This window comes from Poecilia latipinna, unplaced genomic scaffold (assembly GCF_001443285.1).
Source record: "Poecilia latipinna isolate Pla-1442-1.1 unplaced genomic scaffold, P_latipinna-1.0 Scaffold349, whole genome shotgun sequence".
Taxonomy (NCBI): domain Eukaryota; kingdom Metazoa; phylum Chordata; class Actinopteri; order Cyprinodontiformes; family Poeciliidae; genus Poecilia; species Poecilia latipinna.
The window spans coordinates 52,112-75,268 of NW_015112965.1; the positions used below are offsets into that span (position 1 = coordinate 52,112).

The following is a 23,157-nucleotide window of genomic DNA, read 5'->3' on the forward strand; positions in this document are numbered from 1 at the left end:
CTCAGGAACTACAAGGTGCATTTAACTGGTTCTTGTATCAAAAGAAAGGTAATATTCCAGACAATACTGCAGCGGTCTAAAAATCAACATTTGTATTACTGAGTAAGAACACATACATATGGCACACAGTAAAAATACAAAATAATAAATTATTGTAGAATACGTTGTACAATGTGGATTTTCTTTGAAAGCATGCAATTGAAAGTCAGACCCTCTAGCAATTCACAGTACATGTTCTGACCACTAACTGTACCAAATTTTATATATATATATATATATATATATATATATATATATATATATATATATATATAAAGGCATAGACATTTTGAAGAGGTATTAGCTGATAAAATTCCAGGTGAATTTTATCAACAAATACGTGCAGTTACAAATTTCTCTCTCATTTTTTTTTATTTTCCATTTTTACCCCCCAACTTATATCTTGCTATAAATATTATCTGTAACTAATAACAATGGTTTTTGAAACAATATAAGAGTGAAGTACTACTAAAAAGTAATTAGCATCTAATTATGTTTTTTCATAAAGCTGCTTAGAGTTGGAGCTGGGTGTTTTTGAGGTAGAAAATATTGTTATCATTTAGATGAGCTTTTGCCCGTTACATAGAAATGCAATATGCCTACATTGATTATTGTATAGCATGTGCTTAGGTTGATCTTGTTAGCAGAAGTGCTGCGGGACCCAAATTCTGGGGCTGCTTAAGCCGATGGAAATTTTGCTTAAGCTTAGTGTTCATTATATTAACGTATTTTTCTGAAAATAAAAGCTTATCTCAATTCGAGCATCTCTGTGTGAGCAAATGTGTGCATGTGAAGCTCAAGCGCTCTGGTTCAACGACGGCTTGACACACAACTGTTTAGCTAGTGCTCATCTGTAGCCATAGCAACTGCAGCTTACCTAAACACAGCAGATGTGTGTTTTCTCTTTCTGCCTTTTTAGGGCACACATTAAAGCCTATTTTCAGGCCATCTGAGAGGCAGTTGTATTGGGGAAGTACAAGCAAGCTGGCTCAAGTAAAAGGGGGAATAGTATAATCTGGCTGTGTTGTCTCCATGCGTCCTTCTGTGTGTTTGTTATTCTGCTATTACAGCATCTTAAATACCTTTCCTTGATGTTTGCAAGCAACTTAAGCCACCGTTTGCCTATTTGGTATAAAAATAAGATTTTGAGAGGGATCATTTTTTGAGTATCAGTTCTGTTTGTCAGTTGAAGTTTAATGAGCATAATGATTAATTTCTAATCTGGTTAATACACACATTTGTAAAGTCTGTACACTTCAGGATTATTCAGTATTTTCCAGATCTGGATAAGCATGGAAATAATTGTATTGAAAGTTTTTGTATTTCCAGGCTTGATTCCTCTTTTGATATTTGAATTTCCTTTTTTTTCCCCTTGTGTCCTATATCTTTCCTCTCTTGCTTCTTCCTTTCTCTCAATTCTTTCCTTCTTTTTTCTGGCATTTTATTGTTTCCTTCCTTCCTTTGTGCTCATCAGTCCTTTTTTTATGTCTTTAACCCTTCCTCTCTTGTGTGAAATCACTCATTTAGATAATTGTAGTATTTTGCTATTTTAATCAAACACAAAGTTTAATAGAAGTAAATAATGAGAGAATAGAAAACAAATTAAATCAAACAGTTTAGTTGCTTTTGAAAAGCTCTCTCTCTCAGCAATTAAACATACAAAATAGGAGGGAATAAAACATAGCAGTGCTTTGTTTGTTTGCGCCGAGAAGCTCGCGTAGTCGTAATAAATCTGATCCCGCCAATTTATAAATGGTCACTCAGAATGCATTGTAATGCCAGGTGTGAACACATGTAACTAAAGCTTTCTACATGGGGTTGGCTCACCTTGGACACATGATAACACCAGGTCTGAACAGAGAAAATGATACCCGACTGTTTTCAGCTACTCTCATGTAGAAATGTCCCTTGAGCTTAGGGTGTCACAGGTGCAGCTTAATAAACACCTGATAAGTTTATTTATTCTAGCGATCGAGTAAAAAAAAAAAAGAGAAGTAAAACCTAATGTGTATAGATTCATATCACAGAGCACTTTTACTTGTTTTTATCTGTTTATGGCTTACAGCCGACGAAAACATTGTGCTTGTCTGTGTACTGTACAGAGGATGATGCGGTAATTACTTCATCAATGCGACGTTGCGTGGAGACAATCGTAATGTGGTTCTGCTAGGATTAATGAAACCAATGCAATGTCCATTATTGGAGACATTCTCTATTGTTTTTGAAAATAGCCCAGGTATTGTCTGTGGAGGACTGATCTGCTAATCTTGCTGGTCAGTCAAGTACAGCGATATCACAGTTATTTAACCAAGTTTTGGAGGTTTCCTATGGCATTTGATTGAATTATTTTCCAAGCCTTGAGAAGCATAGGAAATAAATGAGTATGGAAGTATTTTTAGATTTTGACTTCCGTCTTCATTTTCTTCTCATTGTCTTTTTTTTCTTATTTCCTTCTGTTCTTTTGTCCTTTCATATTTTCACCTCCTCTGTGTCTTTCCTTCTTTTCTCCCTTCCTGAAACCGAAACTGGAATTTTGGCTTTTTGATTTGCTGTAACAGAAACAAGCTCTTGGTATGCGTCTCTCTCTCTCTCTGAGTGGAGTGAGTTTTCTAAAAAATGAGTTTCACTGTTGGAGTTGAATTGTTGAGATGAATTAACTTTTTAATGATCTTCTAAATTTTGAACTGCACCTGCACTCCACAGGCAACCGTTTGTTCCCAAATGACCATAAATCATAATGACTGATAAACTTTCCCAGCGACAAATGCGAAAACTAATGACAAAATCCCAAAACGTCAGCTCAAACTTCCATTCAGTCTTTCCAGATATTGTGTAACAGTTGAAAATCTCATTAATGTTTAAACCACATCTGTTCTAGACTAAAAGTCAAAGCCAAAATCTTGTCAGCAACACAAATATTGCGGGGTTTTGTGTGCGTGTGTTGACGGTGCACTTTGAGTATGGGGTAAAGTGGTCCGATGCACGTGAAATTATTTGCAAAGCATTTCATTATATTAAAAGGTTTTTTTTTGTTCAACAAAAACATAGTTGCTTTATTTGTATTTTCACAAACCTGATTTAATTCTGCTACTCTGATGTCATAAACATGTCTGACCCTGCTAAAGATATTAGCTTGCTGACTGATGTAAAACAGAAAAGTGATGCTCGGTGTTCTGGATCGCCGAGAGCTTCAGAGTGAGAAGCTCGCAGTAAAGGAGACCTCAGGGAGTCGAGGAGTCCTGAATCAGGATCGGGGCGGTCTTTTCCTGGTTGACGACTGTGCTGCCAAATTATGTGCTGCCAATGCAGAGCTTACTTAATTTTGGCAGCAAGTGGGCGTGAATTCATTTAATGCACTTGATGTAACCGCAGCACAGTGGCCGCTTTCTAGTGCAAAGCAGTCATCAACTGTCTGCACATGATATTTTCTGCAGAGATAATGGCCACAGGCTTCCAGACTTAAGGTAAGCTCCAAGTATTAATGGACTGGCCAAACAGCTACAACCAAACAAATATCAGTGCAAACCGCTGGATGCAGTGGTGTAAAGAACTCTAGAAATTGGACTAAAGTGGAAGAGATGTCATCTCTCGAGAGACGAATCACTCTTCTCTGTCCAGGAGTCTGATAGATGCCAACATGCAGTGTGGTGAGTGGAAAGCTTGGTGCAGTGTTGTTGTTGTCTCTTGGGGGCTGGGTGTCGTCCTTTATTTCCAGAGAAATTAGCTGTTAATGCTGGAGCATAAAATAACATTTCCAAGAACTGGGAGGAAGATTGTTCAAAGCAAGTGGAGCATGGATGAGTGAGTTTAGTGTGGGAAGAATTAAAACAGGAAGTGTGAGACATTTAAGATTGGAATATTTATATCGTATAAAAAAAAGATTTTAATTAAAAAATGTAGGTTTAATGAAAGGTATGTTTAATACCTGCTTAATCTCTAAGGGTATCTATATTTTTATTCAAAATCTACTTTTAATTTGACTCGGTAAAAGACTGGATTTTTTACTTAAAAGTTAGTCACTTTTAAGTACAAAGAGACCATTAACCTCAGCAGCACATTGTGATCAACTTTGATAAGTAATAAAAAACAAGAAGGGATCTCCATTAGTCAGGATTTGGCCCTGAAATTTACATCCAGCATGCCAGAGGAGTCACAAAGCTTATAGTGCAGGAAACATGTTAAAGTCACAAAACAGAATTTTGTCAATGCTGAAACCTTCAGCCATGTGTGTAACCGTTTTTGTTCATGAGGATTTTCCAAATTTAGTTTATTTTGTTTTTTACATTATGTCAAGCTGAAGCAACAGTGCAGCATGACTCATTACAACCAAATGTGAGTACACACACTGTGCCACAAATAAATGAGCGGTATTGTAAACGCAGGTGTTTACCTCCGACAGTGAATGTTGAGTGACAGGCAGGTGCGCGCTGCCCCGAGAGCATCCCAGAGGCCTGATGTTGATTTCCCCAGTCGACCTTACTTCTCAGTAGATTATAAAAGATCAGACCTTCCCTTTAGGTGTGTTTGATTAGCAGCGAGGACACTTCCTGGTGACCTTTTTAGTTCTGTGACGTCTGTTTGCAGGAGGTCAGAACTCTGCCTCCCAAACACTCGAATAAAATTGAACAGTTCAGGCCTGTACATTTCAAATCAGCAGCATGATGAGCGTATAAGACCTTAGTTTACCCCAGATTGGGGACACAGAAAGATCCCATCTGTCAGTTTATGTATTATTGCGTTTTCCTCTCTCCCGCCCCCCCCAGCCGCTTTAACATGACAGACCACCCTTCCTATTTATCACGAATCTCATTACACCGATGTTTGCTCAGCTCACAAGCTCTTGTCCTGTAGCCTGAACAGGTGATTTTGATCTCCAGGTCTGTTGTAACTGTGTCTATCTGTTTATTTTGCCACTGAGGGTCTGCTTTTAGGAATTCATATGCTTGACGTATGTGTGAGAAAATGAGGCCGGGTTTGGGAAATTCTGCAAGAAAACACGATTTTTCCTAAATGACGGAATCCCGCTGAGTGACATTTAGTCCACGTGTGCTTGCCTCTGGACGTCTGCTGGGGGGGGGGGTGGGGGAAGGAATGTCACCGAGCTTTTATTCTGGCCAAAGAACGAGTTTCTATTAATGGAAAAGCAGAGAGATGCATTCTGATCATACTGGATTTGCAGTCTTTGCACACTAAACTAAGGTTCAACAGTGTTTTTTTTTTTTTTTTTTTTCCTTTTACCACAGTAACTACTTTTCTTAATCGGATGGAATCTTTTCATAAAAATAAAATTACTCAGCCGTACTTAGGCAGACAGTGGAACAGTAGCACAGAACTCACTGTTGTTGCCAACTCTGGTGACTCCATGAATGTTGCTCTGATACCCACTTGACCTCAATCCCTACATTGCAATCTGGTCTCTGGTTTTTGAGATGCTTTAGATAAAAGATCCTGATAGCCAGTCGTAATTGTTTTCTCAAAATCATAACTTGGTACCAAATATGGCAATTTATTAAATGAGGTTAGGGGAACCTCTTTCCCCTCAGAATTTATGACGTAGTGAGAGTTTTTTTCTGTCACGCTACAAGACCGCATTTTAAAGTACTTTGGGGGGAGATTTTACTTGATAGAACAACACAAGCATAGTTAGAAAATTAAAGAAAAGTTATAGAGGATTTTTAAAGTTTTTAACCAAATAAAATCAGAAAAGTGCGTCATCTATTCTCTATTCTCACAATCCAGTAAACAAATTAAATTTACAGGTCAGAAATTCTTAAATTGAGTCCACCTCTTTGTAGCTTCATTTCTGTTACAAATACAAATGTTCCTTGAATTTTGCTGGACACCACATTATCCCCACAGTTGGAAAATTGTGTTTGAAACATCATGTTGCAAGGGCGCTTTTCATTAGCGAGACTATGGAAACCGGTCAGAGTTCACACAGAAATTGCAGATTTCAAAAAAAACAACAAACAAAAAAAAAAAACATTCCCGTTATCGAGGAAGCAAACACTAGCAGCAGAGTAGGAGCCTAGTTGCACGGCAATGACCTCAAAACTAATTTGGAGAAAAAATATAACGTTGATGCAGATATCTATAGTTTTAGCTCAACCCAATCTCATTCAGAAAGGTATTTACAGCTAAATTTATACCGACAGTCACTCCTGGCATGTGGAAAACTACATAGATGTTTCCCCACGTGTAGCGTTTGGACAAGCGTTAAGTGTTGTAGTGGATGAATCGATGATGCAGATCGTCCCGTTTGAGCCGACTTGGCTTACTGAAAAAGCAAACTTCCACCTTGACCTCTGTCAGCACGGCATAATGGCACTTTGGATCACTCACACACACACAGCAAGTAATGAGGGGGGCAGAAAGTCATTCCAACAGACGGCCAGAGGACCTTTGAGGAACAAACACTGAGCCGTTACATGCAGTGGGTGGGGGGGAAAGGAAAGGAGAAATTGTAAACACTTTCCTGCCTCTTGGATAAAAAATGTGTAGCTCAACTTTGAATTGATGTCCACACTTCACCCTCTGTTATTGCTTCGTTTTTTGCATGTTTTCCACCGTGTGCAGCCGTGTTTTTTTCTTTTTTTTTTTCTTTTTCTTTTGCTTGACATTTTATCTGGTATCATGGCTCGAGTTAATGACGATTGAATGTTGTACGTAACTAATATTCTTTCAACTCGCTTGTGGCCGTGTCAGAAAGACGGGTCGGTGTTTGCCACCTGTGGGTTCAGTTGCCAGAAGGATTGTGTGTGGAACTGACACCCCCTTACAACAGAACGAACAACGCGGCAGAATCTCGTCGCCCGCCTCTACACTGTGTCTGCCGCTATTTTCAGAAGACAGCAGCTGTCAGGTTTGTTTTGCCATGGCCTTTCTGGAAAAAAAAAAGACATGTGAAGCTCGAGTCATTTGGCTGTGTCTGTTCTCTTTCTGGAGTCAAAACCAAAGAATTGTTTTTTTTTTTAAATCATTCACCACTCCACAAAAAGGCAAACGCAGAAGTTGTCATTCTCTGAACTCTGTTTTTCTCAAAAGAGAAACAAACTAGACTTAACATGACTCTCTGGATTGAAAGCAAGGGGCTTTTCCTCGTATCAGTCAGATTCCTGGATCCAAGGTTCCTTTACACGACCTTCCCTCCTTTCCTTCATTCCTTCCTTGCTGACTTTGGTTTTTCTATAAAGTCTGTCTTGTGTAAAAATGTCTGCTAAAAGATAGTTGGGAAATGTTTGTATTACCTATAAAAGGGAATAAATTAAGTGGAACTCTGTGAAAACTCCAGACTTTTCCAGACTCGTGTTTTCAAAGAACACGTGTTGGAACCGATCGCGGGGTTAAAAAACTATTGGTCTTTTTCGTGTGCTTACAAGGATCTAACCATATGTTATTGTTGGGTGAGTCTATGTTTGAAATAATATTTATAGAGGTTAAGAAGAAGCACTTGGAGTTACATTCTTCGGAGATTACCAGAAAACACAGATGGCAATCTTTACGCAGAAATGAGAACGTAGGTTCACACAGGAACCAGCAGGAGAGTTGACATTTTGGCATTAGATCCACAAAACAAGAAGGAAAGTATTGATTTCAGTTCAGTAGTTTTACTGCATAAATGATCAGGTTTATAAGGACTTGTAATTGTTTAAAGCTAACGCTAGCTATTTACACTATTTAGAGGTACACACCACAGGTTCCACCATTTTAGCATTTATTGAAAGAAACATTAAGACGAAAAAAAATCTAGAATTGAAAGTGGATTTATTTTACTTTTACTATACTTCCGTATAATTTTAGGTGAATTCTGTTAGCAGAGGTCTCTGTTTTTGGAGAGGAATGTATTAGTCAACAAAAAATAGAGAAGCTATGACAGTTGACTATGTTAACTGGACTAAGAGTCCACAAGCCACAAATTCTTGCTTTTGTGTTCAAAAAGGACTTGCCCAAATGTTTTTAATCCCATTTTGTGAAGAGATTGATGAGATGAACTTCTTGGTTGCCATGAAACGAACTCCATTGTAGATAAAAATGTTGTACAATAATCTGTAGCAAATCTTAATCTTTTAACCCCTCACACTGAAAAAAAGGTTCAGTTGAGGTAACACTTGAATGATACGTGATACCAAGCAAGCTTTATGTTGTACTGCTTAGAGAAAATGAAACAAACCTTTAAAGATGCATTTTGAAAACCCAGTGCAGGAGGAGCGCATGTTGCGGTTTTCTCCCGCTGACGAGTGCTTGCAGGATCAGGAACCCCCTCGTTCAGAGAGCGAGCCTTGCTGACTTCTGGTCACGTCAGTTGGACAAGTGATCTGATTTCAAAACTTTGGCTGAAGTGGCTCTTGTAATTCTAGTCTCCAGTGTGGCGGTAGAGCGTGAATTCAGCCTCAGGATCAATATCAAAACCTCCATGGGAAGCCGTCCAAAACCTCATGACAGTAGACTCCTCAGGAAGCTCACTTGAGACATTTGAATACTCACAATGAGGCACATGATTTCACTGTTTATATAAAACTTCTGCAGCCACAGTCGGTGCTTCTTTTGTCACTGTGGAGAAAAAGTTATGCGCGTTCACGTGCTTGATGTGTGACGTCACGACGCAAATTCTCTTCAGCTTATTTGAATTGAATATCAGTTAAATTGAGTAAAAGTTTAATAATATTGAAAATATCATTATTATCATTTGAAAATACGAATAGATGCTTGTGAGATTTCTTTTGGACCCCATCAGCCTAAACGATGGACCTTAGCTCCGTCTAGAGCGACCTTAGCTCTCATTTACAAAGCATCTACATTTTAATACAAAGGACCCGTTAGGTGAGACGTCACCATTGTTTTCTCTCACGGTTTCGAATATCAGAGACAAAAACATGAATATATTTATTTTTCATTGCACGTCTGTCATTTGTGATAAGTCAGCTGGATTCTGATACTTCAGCAGAGAGAGGGGGGTGGTGGCTGTTGTGGGTGGAAACATCCTTCCCCCTCCCGTCCCACAGTAAGCTCTTTACGCCTCGCTGTGAGAGTTTTTGGGATGCTTCCAGGGGTGGCTTAAATCACGGCTAAGCCACTGATGGATTTGGAGCTCCGCTCTGCGTGTTCTGATTGTGCAGCATTTTAATATCTGAATAATAACGAAAGCTGTTGTGTAAAAAGTTTAAGTCTCATATTTAGAGAGAAGGGCAGAACATGCAGCTTTGGTCTAATGAGAATTATCCAATTGCGCCACATGAAAGAGTCTGCAAAACGCAAAGAGAATCTTAAATAGGCATGCAAGCTGGAGTCGCATGAATGAGGATCCGGCGGGCTTGACCCAAACGGGTTCAAGGGTAAGCGGCACCGTTTTCAGAGCTCCATGCGGACATCGCCTGCACTGATGGATCAGATCGCCCGCAATGTACGGAGGTCGTTGTCAAACAAACAAAGTATCCTGTTTCAGGCTGTAGGTGGCTGCAGTGCAACCTATACAACATGAAACACAAACTGAGTACCGTCAAAGGTTTAGTGGAGGATCTGGTTTCTGAGTGCTTTAGTCATCGCTGTTATTTGAATATAAGAGCAATATGGCCGCAGTCACAAGACAAACGTCAGGCTACTACTGTCTTCAAGAAGGTAATGGCTAGTTAAAGTAAATGCATATTTAGAATCTATTCATAAGAAAGTATAGGCACATATTTGAACGACTGACCGTTGTTGGTCTAATTCTTTTAACCTTTTGCAACTAAAAGACAATTAAAATAAATAATAACTTAAAATGGAAGAGAACTGCACTGCTTTGCTAAACTTTCAAACTTTTTTGCACATTTTGTCATCTTACAACCATGCATTTCTGTGTTTGTTGGGACTTTAAGCAGCATATCATTGGGAAGTGGAAGAAAAAGAATACTTGCACCTACAACACTTTTTTTTTTTTTTTTTTTTTACAAATAAAATCCTTAAAAATGTCACGTGCATTTGCATTCAGCCCCCTTTTACCTTGATACCCCCAATACAGGACATTTCCTTTACTGTCACCAGCACCATCGAGGCCTAGGAACACACCAGACAAGAAACATTTACATCGTACATGATCTAAATACACCACACCCTCTTAAAAGAAGAGAAAAGAAAACTAAGTTGGTATAGGTAACACCATGCTCTGGGCAATTCAGCTAAATACACGGCCCACCTGGAAGAAAACTTGTTGGAGGCATAAATCTTTTCATTTTCAAGCATTTATTTGTAAAGATTATGACATAAACTGACAGATTTAACAGATTTCATGTGCATTGGTTTGCATTTGTATAGATCTGTAAGCCTGGATGACCGCAGACCTAAAAGTCCTGCAGAGGGCAGACGTCTCAGAACATGTTTTCAAATTTGTGAAACAAACAAGAAAAATGTGACTCATGTGAGTCGACTTAGAGCAGACCTGACCTTTAATCACCCGAATTTCAGCGAAAAATAATTTGATTGAAGCATGTTTTATTTAGTTCTCCTTGTACTTATTCATTTACTGGGATAAATCTTTCTGTTTTTGCTGCAACAATCCACTTAGAGAACTTTGAAAATGTTCCATTCCCAACTCATAATAGCTCCTAATTTTTAAATTGGTAATCATTTGTGCAGACAATAAAGTTGTCTTGGGTTTAAAACCATTATTTGCATGAAGTATTTATCAGCCAGTTTTCTTTTAAAACAGGATTGGAACAATTTTCAAATCATGCTTGTGAAGACTTAAGGTTTTTCTCTTAATAACCTTGTTTGTAAAAACCAAATTGACTAATTGTTCCTTCAGAAGCTAAAAGAAGTTAAAAAAAAATCTATGCATGTATTTTCACAGTTTGTTTGTTGGTGTCTACCAAGTGTGATGTCAAACTCCCATTTCCTTTGATTTCAAATCACCCTATTGTCTCCATGACCTTCCTGACGTTTTGAAGCCTCATTTCAGTGTGAAGGCAAGCACGACCCCGCGACACATTGAGCAAACAGAGCTCGGTCTTCTTCTTGCTGCTTTTCTGGCTGCCTCAAAGCGGCGAGGAGGCTGTTAATTCAGTTCAGTTTATTCGAAAAGTTTTCTGTGTAACGAAACCCAGCAGATCGCATCGAGTCACTGACTCGCAGCATTCGTTTCTCCGCGCATGGCGACGGCAATCGCTTGCATTGTGTTTGTGACTTTACAGCGATCCCTCATACCGACCATGCATGTAGCAACTGTGGAGATAAAATCCTCCCCTTCAACAGGAAGAACCTGTTCAGTCCGAGGGCGTTTCTGAACAAATCCCACATTTGCTCTATAAACATCAGAGGCCTCTGCACCTCCACCATCAGTTTTACTCTCGCTGTGGAAGAGAAAATGCTCTCAGTATTTGCATAGCATGACGGGACGCAAGTAAACGGATGCAGCACACATCTGAGCATGCCATTTTACAAATTAATTATTACCTGACATAACGATCCCAGCAAGCAGTCAGAAAGAGGCATGCGTACAAAATCATGGCAAGGCTCTGAAGGCTTATTTATTTAATGGCACTTGTATTTGATTTTTACTCTTCCTTCAGGTCTCCTGCCTGCTCATCACTAAATATGATGACAAGGCTAATTTTTTTTTTTTTTTTTTTTTTTTGGACTGCAGCCGGAACTAAAAATTGATTCTCTAATCCTCTTCGCATCCTGTAGGAAGGTCTGAATATGGCTCCTTTTATTTATTTATTTATTTTTCTTTTTTGTAGAGCTTGCATTATTTGTTTCAGTTTCTCACAGAGTTCCTTTCTTTGAAGTATCAGGACACCTTGTGGCTTAGCCTCATCGGGGTGCAGGAAAATGCTGAATCTTTGTATGAAATAAACTAAAGTTATTACACTTGTGAACCCATTCGGGCCTCTTCAGCAGATATTTTTTATGACTTAATTTTGAAAGAGTCCCAAACTCCCTCCGTCCTAGTGATGCAAGCATAAAGTTTGAATATTTTGTTAGTGCAGCTAACATGTTTTGGGATCTCTTTCAACGGCTAAGAAGCTTTTCAGCATTACTTTTTTCTCGGGTGTTTGCAAACTCGGTTCTTTTGTTGAGTGTGGCTGGCAACAAGTACATAATAGTTTCCCTTGTATTTCTTTCATTTGGGATTCCCAGTGTAAGCCTGCAGGAGCCTGTTGCCCCACACTGTGCGTTTTGTAGTTGACTGAGCAGCTCAGATTAGGTTGCAGTCAATCAGGATGTGAAAATGGCTAAAAAAGACCCTCCAGACAACCCTCAAGCCCCATGAGCATTTTCCTTATTATTGAAAACAGCTAGCACTTTACTATGTGCCACTTACTCCACTTTTACACCGCCACGGAAAAAAACATGTTATTTTAGTTACACAGTGACTCAAAATGTACACACCCATGTTAAAATCTCAGCTTCCATTCAAGACTAAATGCTAAGATTAAATTCAAGATGGTTTCTTTGTCAAAGTGTTAATTTAAGGGTTTGCACATTCACGCGACCAAGTTAAATTAAAGGTGTAAGATGCTGACGCCATATCGTGGTCTCATTTCTGAAATCACAAAAGCTTTACAACGGCTGAATTTTATATATACTTTTGAAGCAATGCTTTTGAATAAAAGTTGCTCACAAGTGTCATTATTAAATGCTACTTAATTGGTAAATAAATGCGAATCAAACGGCTACATAGAGCGGTGGGGACAGCAGCTGTTTGGAAAATTCACTGGTTATTTTTGACTCACTGGATTCAACACCATGGATAGTCTGCTATATAGTTCTAAGAGATGTGATGTCATTACTCACTACTATATATAGTAGTGAAGGAGTATATATATATATATATATATATATATATATATATCAAAAAGAAACCTACAGATTAGAACATTTCAGATTCAATCCTAAAATATCAGTAGAATCCAGGAATAATTTTCCTCTGCACCGTTCAGTAATAAGGAGTTTGCTGCACATGGCTCTGAAGGAAGTCTGACAAAAAAATCGTGATTTATCGGCTTTTACTTTACAGATGAGTAGAAAAAGTATTTTAAACCCAACTTTTTCAATCGTGAGAATGTCACCGAGATAAAAGAAGATGATGAAAGCCTGCTTAAGGTAATGCACTCTCTACCAAATGTGCACCTCCTGGAAAGCTTCCTGAAACGATGCAGGCTGTTACATTCATCCACTCCAGACACCCACTGAGTTGATGAGGGTTTCTAGGGATTTCCTGCCGGAAGACAATTGTTTAGTTTGAGTTGAATCGCAGCAGCACTGTTGGCTGTGCTCTAAAACATTGAAATGCACAAAGGGTGCGAAGGTTTGTGAAGGCCAAGGAATAGATGAGCGCTCCCGATTCCGGCGCTCCTGGACAAGTTTACTGCAAAACCTGATCCAGAATGATGAAATATTTCCTCAGCCTATCACAGAGTTCTGCAGAACCACATTAAAGACCAATTCATTTGTGTTCGATCTGAGAAGTGTCTAAACCAAGCAGATGACTGGGACCATTTACACCATTGTCAGAAAAATTAGCTAATGTTGCTCCTCTTGCCTGAACCCAAAACATTATTGTAACACTGAACCATGGATTGAGACTGGAGTTGCATTAAGTTGCATAATGAAAATCTTTCAACTCGACCCGGGCTGGAGGTCTGGGACTTGAATGACTTTTAGCAAGCCTTGTCCCGTGTGATCAGGAGTAAAAGTAAAGCGCTTTTACGTGTTAACGTGATTTGAAGCGACAACGTTTCAGTGTCTCCTCTGTTTCACCAGAGCGTATTTTATGCCACACCAGACTGCGACTGGTTTTTAAATGTTGATGCAGTGTTGGGTTTCGTATCATTTTAAAAATGATCCTCAAAGTACAGTCCTGCAAACCTGAACCAACGCAGGAAAGGAGTGGACAGTCTGGGATTCTGAAGTGTTGTTGACGTTACCACAAGGACATCAATAGTTTTTCAAAATAAAAGCACCACCTGTTGGGTTCATGCAGAAATTTGACATTAACTGGTGTTAATTTATGTCTTTGTTTTTGTGGGGTAAATGTTTTTTATTAGTTTTTTAAAAAAAATCACAATAATTAATAGCTGATTTTTATACTTTGAATTAAAAGTTTTGAAAAAAATAAAGATGTTAAATGTCTGTATGGATTGACTTCATAGCCTGCAGCAATGATGGATTGGCTAGAAGCAGTAATGACTTTGATGATTTGGCCTTGATTTATTGTTTCCCAGTTGATTATGGTATTTAGGATGGAGTGTATTAGTTATCTTGAACTTCTAAAACATAATTTATCAATCAATCAATCAAATTTTATTTGTATAGCACATTTCAGCAGCAAGGCATTTCAAAGTGCTTTACATAATTCAAATAAAAGCAGCATGTGACATTGAATAAACAGTGAGAAAGAGAAAGACATTTTGAAAAAGATTAAAAAAGATAAAAACATTAAAACACGCACCCCTTTTAGGACTTCAGTTAAACGTCGTTTAATTCAACTATTATTTTATGGTTTCACGTCCGTAATGCTTCTTGCATGTGCCACGATAATTAGAACTGCTTTGCTATGTCAGTAATTTGTGGTTGAATCGGACCGGGTTTAGCAAATGGAATGTATTCAGTTTTTATCTCTGTTTTCATTTCACCTATTATAATGACTATAAATAAACACAACATGGCTTCCAAGTCAACATCTCCAGTATCACATTAAATAGTCCTATAGAAAAATAAGGCGTGAGAATAAATAGGATTCTCAACTGTAAATGTTTTTTTATTAACATGAAGTTTAAAAAAAAAAAAAAAGCGCAAAATTTTATCAAACACTGGAACACAGAGAGGGGCTTATGATGTCGTTAGGGAGAATTTCTGGAGACAAGCTGGTTAATTTCTTTGCTGGGAAACAGCTGATTTTCAGCTTTACTGTAATGGAACGATCAAAGCTGTTGGACTGAGTGATGAATCCCCCCAGGAAATGTCGCCTTTTGTTGTGCTTTATCGCCCTCTTTTCACTGCTTCCTTTACTGAAATGTTTTAATTACGTTTTATTCTGCAAGCTGCAAATGGCTACTCGGAGATAAGAGAAATGATTTGTTATGTTGCTCTTTGAATAATGTCAGATTAGTTGGGTTTAATCACACCGACCACTGAGGTTTGTGGTTTCTTTGTCGGCTGCTGCTGGAAATACAGCTGGTGAACAGTTTTGTTTGTTAATCTCATTTGATAGCGTAAAGTTAATGTACCTTTTACGCTCTGGGATTTTAAGAAGATGACAAAAATTTTTTATTCTGTTTGTATCAGGCTTCCCATTTTTCCATTTCTTTCTTCCTCCTGATTAGTCTCTGCTCCTCGATAAAACCATTAGAGCGTCAAGAACCGTGACACATAGACCCTGTTCTTCTCTGCATCCTTGAACGGCTCCTCATTTGTGCATCACTTTTTGTCATAGCAGCTCTAGAATGATCAGGATGACACGTGATGAGCTATTTTTCACCCACACTCAACCACCTTTCTACTGATCATCTCCTGTATATATACGACTTGTCATCCTTCTGCTGCTGGCGTCACAGACAGCAGCCCATTATCTAATCGTATCGGTCATCTTGGCAGTTGTAAAGGAATGCGACATGTTTTGACAACACAACAGTGTGATGCTTTGATAAATGTACCGTTCCTTTGAAGAAATATTCACACCTAGATCTTAGGAGATTACAAGATCAGCGATTAAGATTGCGATTTTATTTGATAGATGAACACAATATACTGACTGAATCGAAGATGAAGTAATGTTTTAATTTCCTTTTTTTTTTTTTAGCTATAAAAATAATTTTGCACTTCATCAGTGATATAATTAGTAATCTCCATCTGAGAGCAGATTTTCAGTGGAGTTTCAGAAGAACACATTAGAGCTGGAAAGGCTTTGGAAAACAAAGTTGGAAGTTCACTTAAGGTTTTTGAAAGAGATGAGAACTGCCTAGAGGTTAAAAATTGACATCTATTATATTCCATACGATAAATAGAACTGCTTCTCCTAAAACTCTATATCTGTATCATTACCAACTTTCTAATATTATTCAGGGTTAAAACTGCTGTTTTTAGGCATTTTGTCAAAAAAGAATGGATTGAAATGAAACAACTCATCCTGAAAACGTCTATGGTGTGCGGAGGTTTAGTCCAGACTCCTGCGTTCGTTTTATAAAAGCTCTATGTTTCTGGTTTGGCCTCATCAGGGTCAATTCGGTGTCACAAAAAACGGAAAGGTTACACCGATGCTGTGATTTTGACAGTCCATTCATATTTCCTGTCCAGCTGATGAGGTGGACGTTGTTGATGAAGCACATGCTGAGTAGGTTATATTAAGATCAGGCTTGAGGAGGGCGCCAGGCTTCAGCAGGACTATCTGAGACCACATTAGTATGCATGTTGTGTGTTTGCCTGTCACTACAGGCAAGGGGCCACATGCAGACAGAAACAGCCAGCGAACAGGTCTGACCTGGAGGGGAGGGGGAGACACAGCTGTCTCTTCAAGGCACAATCTTTCACTATTTTAAATAAAGAAAGTCAAAGGTTGAGCTTATATTTACATGTGCAATTTGTACAAAACAAAACAAAAAAAAAAGCAGAAAATAAATGCGTACAAGTTTGGCTTTTAATGCAGAAATATTTTTAGTGTTGGTTCACTTGATGTTGACTTTTCAAATAGAAGTCTTGGTTTTTAATCAGCAGGTTTGAAATAGTTTATAATCGTGCTGTTCTTCATTATTTTCCCTCATTTTTTTCACATGCTCGCCATCACTAGTTAATTTATGGTTCATTTTAGCTCAGACAGATGGGCTGGCTGGTTTTCACCAGGACAGACCTGAGGTGATTTTATTTCGGAAACCAGTGTGCTGCAGAGGAGACTGCTGTCAACCGAACAGGAACAGTAGGTCACACACTGCAGGAAATTGACATGTGTTTCTTTAATGGTGTATAGGGGAACCTGCTACAATATTAAAATATCACCCGGAGACATGCGTTTATAGTTTTCTCTTAAGTTAGAAGAGATTGGTTTTAAATTTACTTTCTCAAATCTGGGCACACTATGTATTTTCAGAGGAACATTTATTATGGCGGCTATGAATTGTTATCATATCTTAGACCCTGAAAATCTAAGTCTTAAAAATGATAAACATAATTGAGCCACTGGTTTTGCTTTTACAACAAAAGGTTTTGTTGTAAAGTTGTAAGCAGTCACTGATTGTGTGGCTACTCTTTTGCATACACAAAATGAAAAAAAAAAAAAAAAAAAAAACAAGGGTGAATTTTGTGAAAATAAACAGGTGTTTCTTCCCTCTCATTACAAAACTACTGTCTGTGAATCATGGTAATAATACAATCAGTAATCACTCATGTCAAACACTCCTCTAGCAGCTAATCATTACGAGCAGCACAGTTATGAGCTGCAACAGCGATTTCTTTCTCAGTGTATGAGCTAAATGACTGAGAGTGTTTAACTATTTGACAGTAAATCAGTAATTTGACCTTCCTTTCAATATAAAATATTAAGTGGAAGTGACTTTTTAGGGCTAAATGACGTGTTGTACATCATCATATAGTAGTTTCCTCTACTTAATTTTCCTCAGTAGATAACCAATTTTTATAAGCAATACACAATAAAAAAAGATCCTATGCAGCACCACAAGATTTAAAGCAATGGCTTTTGGCTGGAGCTAGTCGCGCCAATATGCAAACAGGAACAATGAGTCGACTCATTCACTTTCAGCTTTAGCATCTTACATTCTTTCATTATGCACAGCAGTGTTACAGCTCACAACATTTTCCTTAGCTTGTGCAAATTCTTCTTTTTGGGGTTGAACGGTTGCATTCTGGAAAAAGAGTTCTCTATTGAGTATTTTCCTTTCTCTTTTGTGACAGTCTTTGTCCTCAAAGTTCAAACTGAAATGGAATCGAGCTCCAATTCATAAATACAAGTTCCCCTCAGCAGAGACAGATTTTTCCAGCCTAAATGCAGTTCCTTGTCACTTTGGCAGACTATTCATGAGGCTCAATGGTGAGTCACACTCCAGGAAGAGTGGAGAAGCATGAGTGGGTTCTTTGATATTTGCAGATTGACTTTCGAGCCCCTGAAACCTGCTGGTGAACTCCTGGTGGACTCCTGTGCATAATAAGCAGAACCATTGGGTAAAAAATATCCTGAGAAAGACCAAAGAAAAAAAAAGAAAAAGAAAATTATTAATTGTTCTTTTCTTTCACATGTTGGAAAGGCATGTGTCAAAAGTGTATGTTTTAACTAGACGACTTGCGCTAAAACCTTTTAGCACACAAGTAAAGCTCTTTTCACTTTTCCTTTTGTCGGTTTTATTTGTAGATCTTGTCGTAGACGTTTGTAGAGTTGAGCTCAAGGCCACGAGGCAAAGCGTCAGGATACTTTTAGATTAGATTTATATTTTAAACCCTGACGACAAATAGCTGGAAACCTTAATTGCAACCTTTTTATTTACTTTTATTCCTACCCATCACAAATCTTGCATATGTATTTGTTAAATGTGGTTAGTTTTTTTTTTTTTTTTTTCTCAAAATAGTTTTTCTATATAAATATACTCCTGCCTGAACTGTGCACTGGATTTATTTGGAGATTTCAGTATAACTAAAAGTTTTATAAAAGGGGCTAAATAAATAAATATTTGAAAACAACTTTTAGTAATCATAAATACATTATACAATAAATACATTTTTGTCTTTGTATCATGATAAAAATTTTCCAACATTTCCATCCATTTTCTGAACACCCTTGTCCCTCAGTGGGGTCGGGAGGGGTGCTGGTGCCTATCTCCAGCTAACGTTCCGGGTGAGAGGTGGGGTACATCCTGGACAGGTTGCCAGTCTGTTGCAGGGTAACACAGAGACACACAGGACAAACAACCATGCATATACACATTCGTACCTAGTGGCGATTTGGAGAGGCTAATTAACCTGACATGTTTTTGGACTGTGGGAGGAAACCGGAGTACCCAGAGAAAACCCACGCATGCACATGGAGAACATGCAAACTCCATGCAGAAAGACCGGGGCCAGGAATTGAACCCAGAACCTTCTTGCTGCAAGGCAACAGCTCTACCAACTGCGCCTCTGTGGAGCCCTTTTCCAACATTTAAGGGTTGAAATATTTGTACATATAATCTTGTTCCTAATCACCTTTGCTAAACATTGCTGTTTTCTCTTACTGTACGTCATTTTGCTTCTCTCTCTTATTGCCATCAGCATCGGTTGCAGAGTGTGTTGACAACAATAAGTGGGCTACAGATTGGGCTGAGTGTCTTGGCAGCTCTCTTCAGTTGTTATGCAGCGGTTGGTCCTAATCGCGAGTCTGAGCCCCCCTTCAGGGCGGAGCCGTCTGCTGGCGGCCGGAGATACAGATGTGGTGCGTGGTTTATTTGACCGAAACGAATGTTGCATGCTGGCACCATCTGCCGACACCTGATTGACGGGCCCATTCACGGCTGCTTGTCGTGGCATTTGTTCTTTGCTTCCCACGGCAGCTGGATCTCTGTCCGCTGGTGGCATTAGCATTTCTAGGGTTGCACCAAACGTCGTCTCCAGTTCCTTAAACTGAGACGGCAAAGACATAAAGAGATTTGCGGGCTTTCAAAGAAGAGGAGCTGATTAAAAATACATGCGGAAGGTTTTTGTCATTACACAGCCATCAGACAATACAATTTTACTTCATGGAAATGAATTAGGCTGGCCTTATTCATTATGCATGCCCATTGGTTTCTTGTTCGAGATGGCCATTGTGTCATTTCTAAACAGATGAAAGGCAGACGGGGGCTGTGATAACCCGGTAATGTATTTCTGGATGTAAAACATTTGTCTTGCTGTCCGTCAGAAACCTTTTTGTTCACGGCTTTGTCTCTCCAGGTCAGGCCGTCGTCTGCCTTAGAGCTGGGTCTGAAGGAGAAAATCAGGACAGTGTATTCAGAACAATATATCTGAGCTGCTCCGCTTTTGATTTAAAAAAAAAAATAAGGTGGCGGAGGTGCACATGTAACAGACTAAAAATATCTGTTTTGTAAGCTGAAAGACAGAGAGCTGGTTTTGTAACAGCTGGTCTATAAAATGCAAAGCATAAAAAGTCAGTAACTCTGCTATAATTAAGTTGTTTTAAACCAACTTTATAGAACTCCAGTTAGATAAATAAAAGTTTTGCCTTCTGTCCACCATTTCTGATAATCTTCCATCTTTTTCCTCTTAACACCTTTCAGCTTTATTGTGTGGATTCTGGTGCACTTATCATTAATTAAAACATCTCAAACTTGTTTTTTCCCCCTCTGAATAATTTTATATGTTACCTTTTTTCTCTGTTTATTCTACCTTTAACTAGTTGTACTTACAGATCAGTTGGATTCCCTTCGGTATACATGACAGTAATTAAGTTTCACCTTCAGCCTTATCGTGTCAGCGCTGTTACCTGACAACTCCTTGTCTGTTCTTACTGACACTCCTGAATCTCAAGTTTGTTATCTTGCAGCAGACATGAACCAGTTCCCAATGTTAAAGGTTTAACAGAAAGTTCAGTTTTAAAATTGCTCAAATATCATGTCATTCCATCACTGCAGGTTAAAGTCGTTTCAGGGAGTCGTTTTAGCTAGCTGTGCACTGCTAGCTAAAAGGAAGCTTCTTTACTTTTCCTAGATTTACACAAAAGATGTTTTATGTTTCAAGATATTTCTGGTCACAAAACCATAGACATGTATGGAACCATAGGAAAGTGACCAAAAGATGTCTTTTTTTTTTTTTTTTTGCTCAACGCTTTTGACTCGCAACTTTATGTTTCTGGAGCAGAAGCCTTAATTAATCTAAAAACTATTTTTTTAAATGTATTTTTGTTTTTGATGTAATTTTCTTCACCTTTGCTCCTCTTTTTTCTATGAAATAACTTTATATTATTTTGTGCATGAATGGAGCTCTGCAAATAAACCTGTCTTATTTAATCTTTACTGTGTGCAATAATAGAATATATATATATATATATATATATATATATATATATATATATATATACACACACACAATAGAAAAACCATCTGATAAATATTGCTTCTGTGTTTTAAATTAAAGCATTTACGTCCTGTTACACATTTATGCGTTCATATCGTGATTTACTAGTAGTTCATTTTCTCTCAACATTATCACATCATGAGAATCTCAGACTGGCTTGTTTTTACTCCACAACTTGCCTCCTACTCTGCCCTGAAAAGCCTCTGAGCTCCTGCCACGCTTTGGTGTCATTCACTGGCATCCTTCCTGCAACAAAGAGGTAGAGTGACAAATTAAAAACGATGTCTTGGTTTGTGATCGGAGGCTTGCGATAGCAGGTCTGCTCCACTGTGGCCGCCGAGGCTTCAGGCTCAGGCTCAGGTTTATCCTTCATTTGTTGTTTGTGTCTTTGACGACAAGAAGCCACATTCTGTCACTGGGGCTTTTCTTCTACCGACAGTCGACATGATGTGCTGGCTTCTTTTGTGTCTATTTACTGGCAGGTAAACGGGAAGGGATGAGTTCTGCAACTATTGCTCAGAACTGAAATTCTTTCTCTGTGGATTAGACTTTCTTAGCTAAAGATTTACTCGTGCAGCGTGCAGTGCGCTCTATAATTTTTTTAGCATCTATTGATGTGTAAAAAGCCCTAAAATTAAGTGTCAGTTGTTTTGTAATGCAGCATATAAATATTTTAGAAGGTAAAGGTGCTAATACCATAAAAAAAAAGCTACTCAAAGTTGTTTTATCTTCAAAATTGCAGATATCAGACAGAATCAGCTGTTTCGATGTCATCTTGTTGAGATGTTTGCTCTATGAAAATGTGCACACATCTAGCTCACTTGAAAGACATTCTCTTTTGTTAATTATATCACCACTAATGTCATCTCAGATTTTATTAAGCTGGTTTTTCTCTCTCTTTTTTCCAGGTAGTTCTGGTGTTCGTTCTCAGCATCGGAGCCCTTGTTATATACTTCATAGATTCCTCTGAGTAAGTACCTCGTCTAATGAATTGTCACCACGTCTCTTAAAGCTGTGCTTGAGGTTTGGCCCAGAAGTAGATGTGCAGGTGGGCCTCAAATTAACTCAGATGTTGTGACTTAATCATAAGCTTGCAGAGTTTCTGCCTCATCCGCTGAGCTTTCTCAATCTGAAGTAAAAAAAAAAAAAAAAAAAGTAGATATCTAAAAATGATCTCTTCCTAATAATTTAGTTTGCTGTATATGTTAAATCAGTCTATTTGTCTATCTGAATCTCATCTTGGCTTTTATCAGACGCTTTTTCAGGTCAATTGTTGTGCGGCGTCTGCTAACATGCAGTCTCTGCCTTGATAAAAATCTGTTCGATTGCCGTCATAACCAGATTGGCCTTTTCAAACCGGCAGGAATGCCCGACTTCCTGTTCAAAACAATCGCCGTCGTTCATCAGACCAGAGGAAATGAAAACGTCCTTTCAGCCACATGTTCCACAGCACACTGTTGCTGCAGCCTGATGCCGCTCCAACGGGAAGTGCCATTAAGAAGTGCAGCAAAACACACCAAGATAAAAGCTTTTTATCAGACCTGGAGGGAGAACCTTCCTGCTGGGAGCGCCGTGAACGTGGCAGAGGGGAGAAAATGTGCTTTAAGCTCGCGTAATCAGGCTTAAAGGTCCTGGCGGCGAGCATACAGGTTATTTTTATTTCATAAGATCACTGGCAGCAAAGAGCTTGGGCTCATTTTGTTGTGGTTTTGCAGGCATGATCTCATTTCATTATCTTGTCAAGCTCAGGTAGAGTTACATCCTAAGTGAAGCCACCTGTGGCCTTGTATTCTCAGAACTTGCCCCCCAGTCTCTCTGATAAAGCCTGACCTTCAGCCTGTGTCTTCACCTCATGTCATCGTTAACGCCTTAGTTAAGAATAAAGGTAATGCTGCAGCATCAGTGGCTTACATTTTAATATAGACGTGTCATTTTAGTTCTCATTCAGTCTTTATTTAGACTTTTTTTTTTTTCCCCTAACTGTGTGTCAGCATAACAAGCCCAAAGTTAGGCAGTTGGATGGTTTTTTTTTTTTTTTTTTTTTTTTTCTTTTTTTTAAAATTGTTTTTACTTTCTTCACAGCTGAAACGGTAT

General features: G+C 38.5%; 1 protein-coding gene across 20 annotated transcripts in view; it reads left to right on the forward strand.

The window, feature by feature from the left end:
* LOC106949528 (calcium-activated potassium channel subunit alpha-1-like) overlaps window positions 1-23,157 on the forward strand; it is a 96,496-nt gene that overhangs the window by 18,259 nt on the left and 55,080 nt on the right. For all 20 annotated transcript variants that reach the window (XM_015035813.1, XM_015035820.1, XM_015035817.1 and 17 more), the window contains exon 3: window positions 21,972-22,033. In XM_015035813.1, coding sequence (XP_014891299.1) covers window positions 21,972-22,033 — 62 coding nt within the window. The remainder of the gene's footprint in view (window positions 1-21,971; window positions 22,034-23,157) is intronic.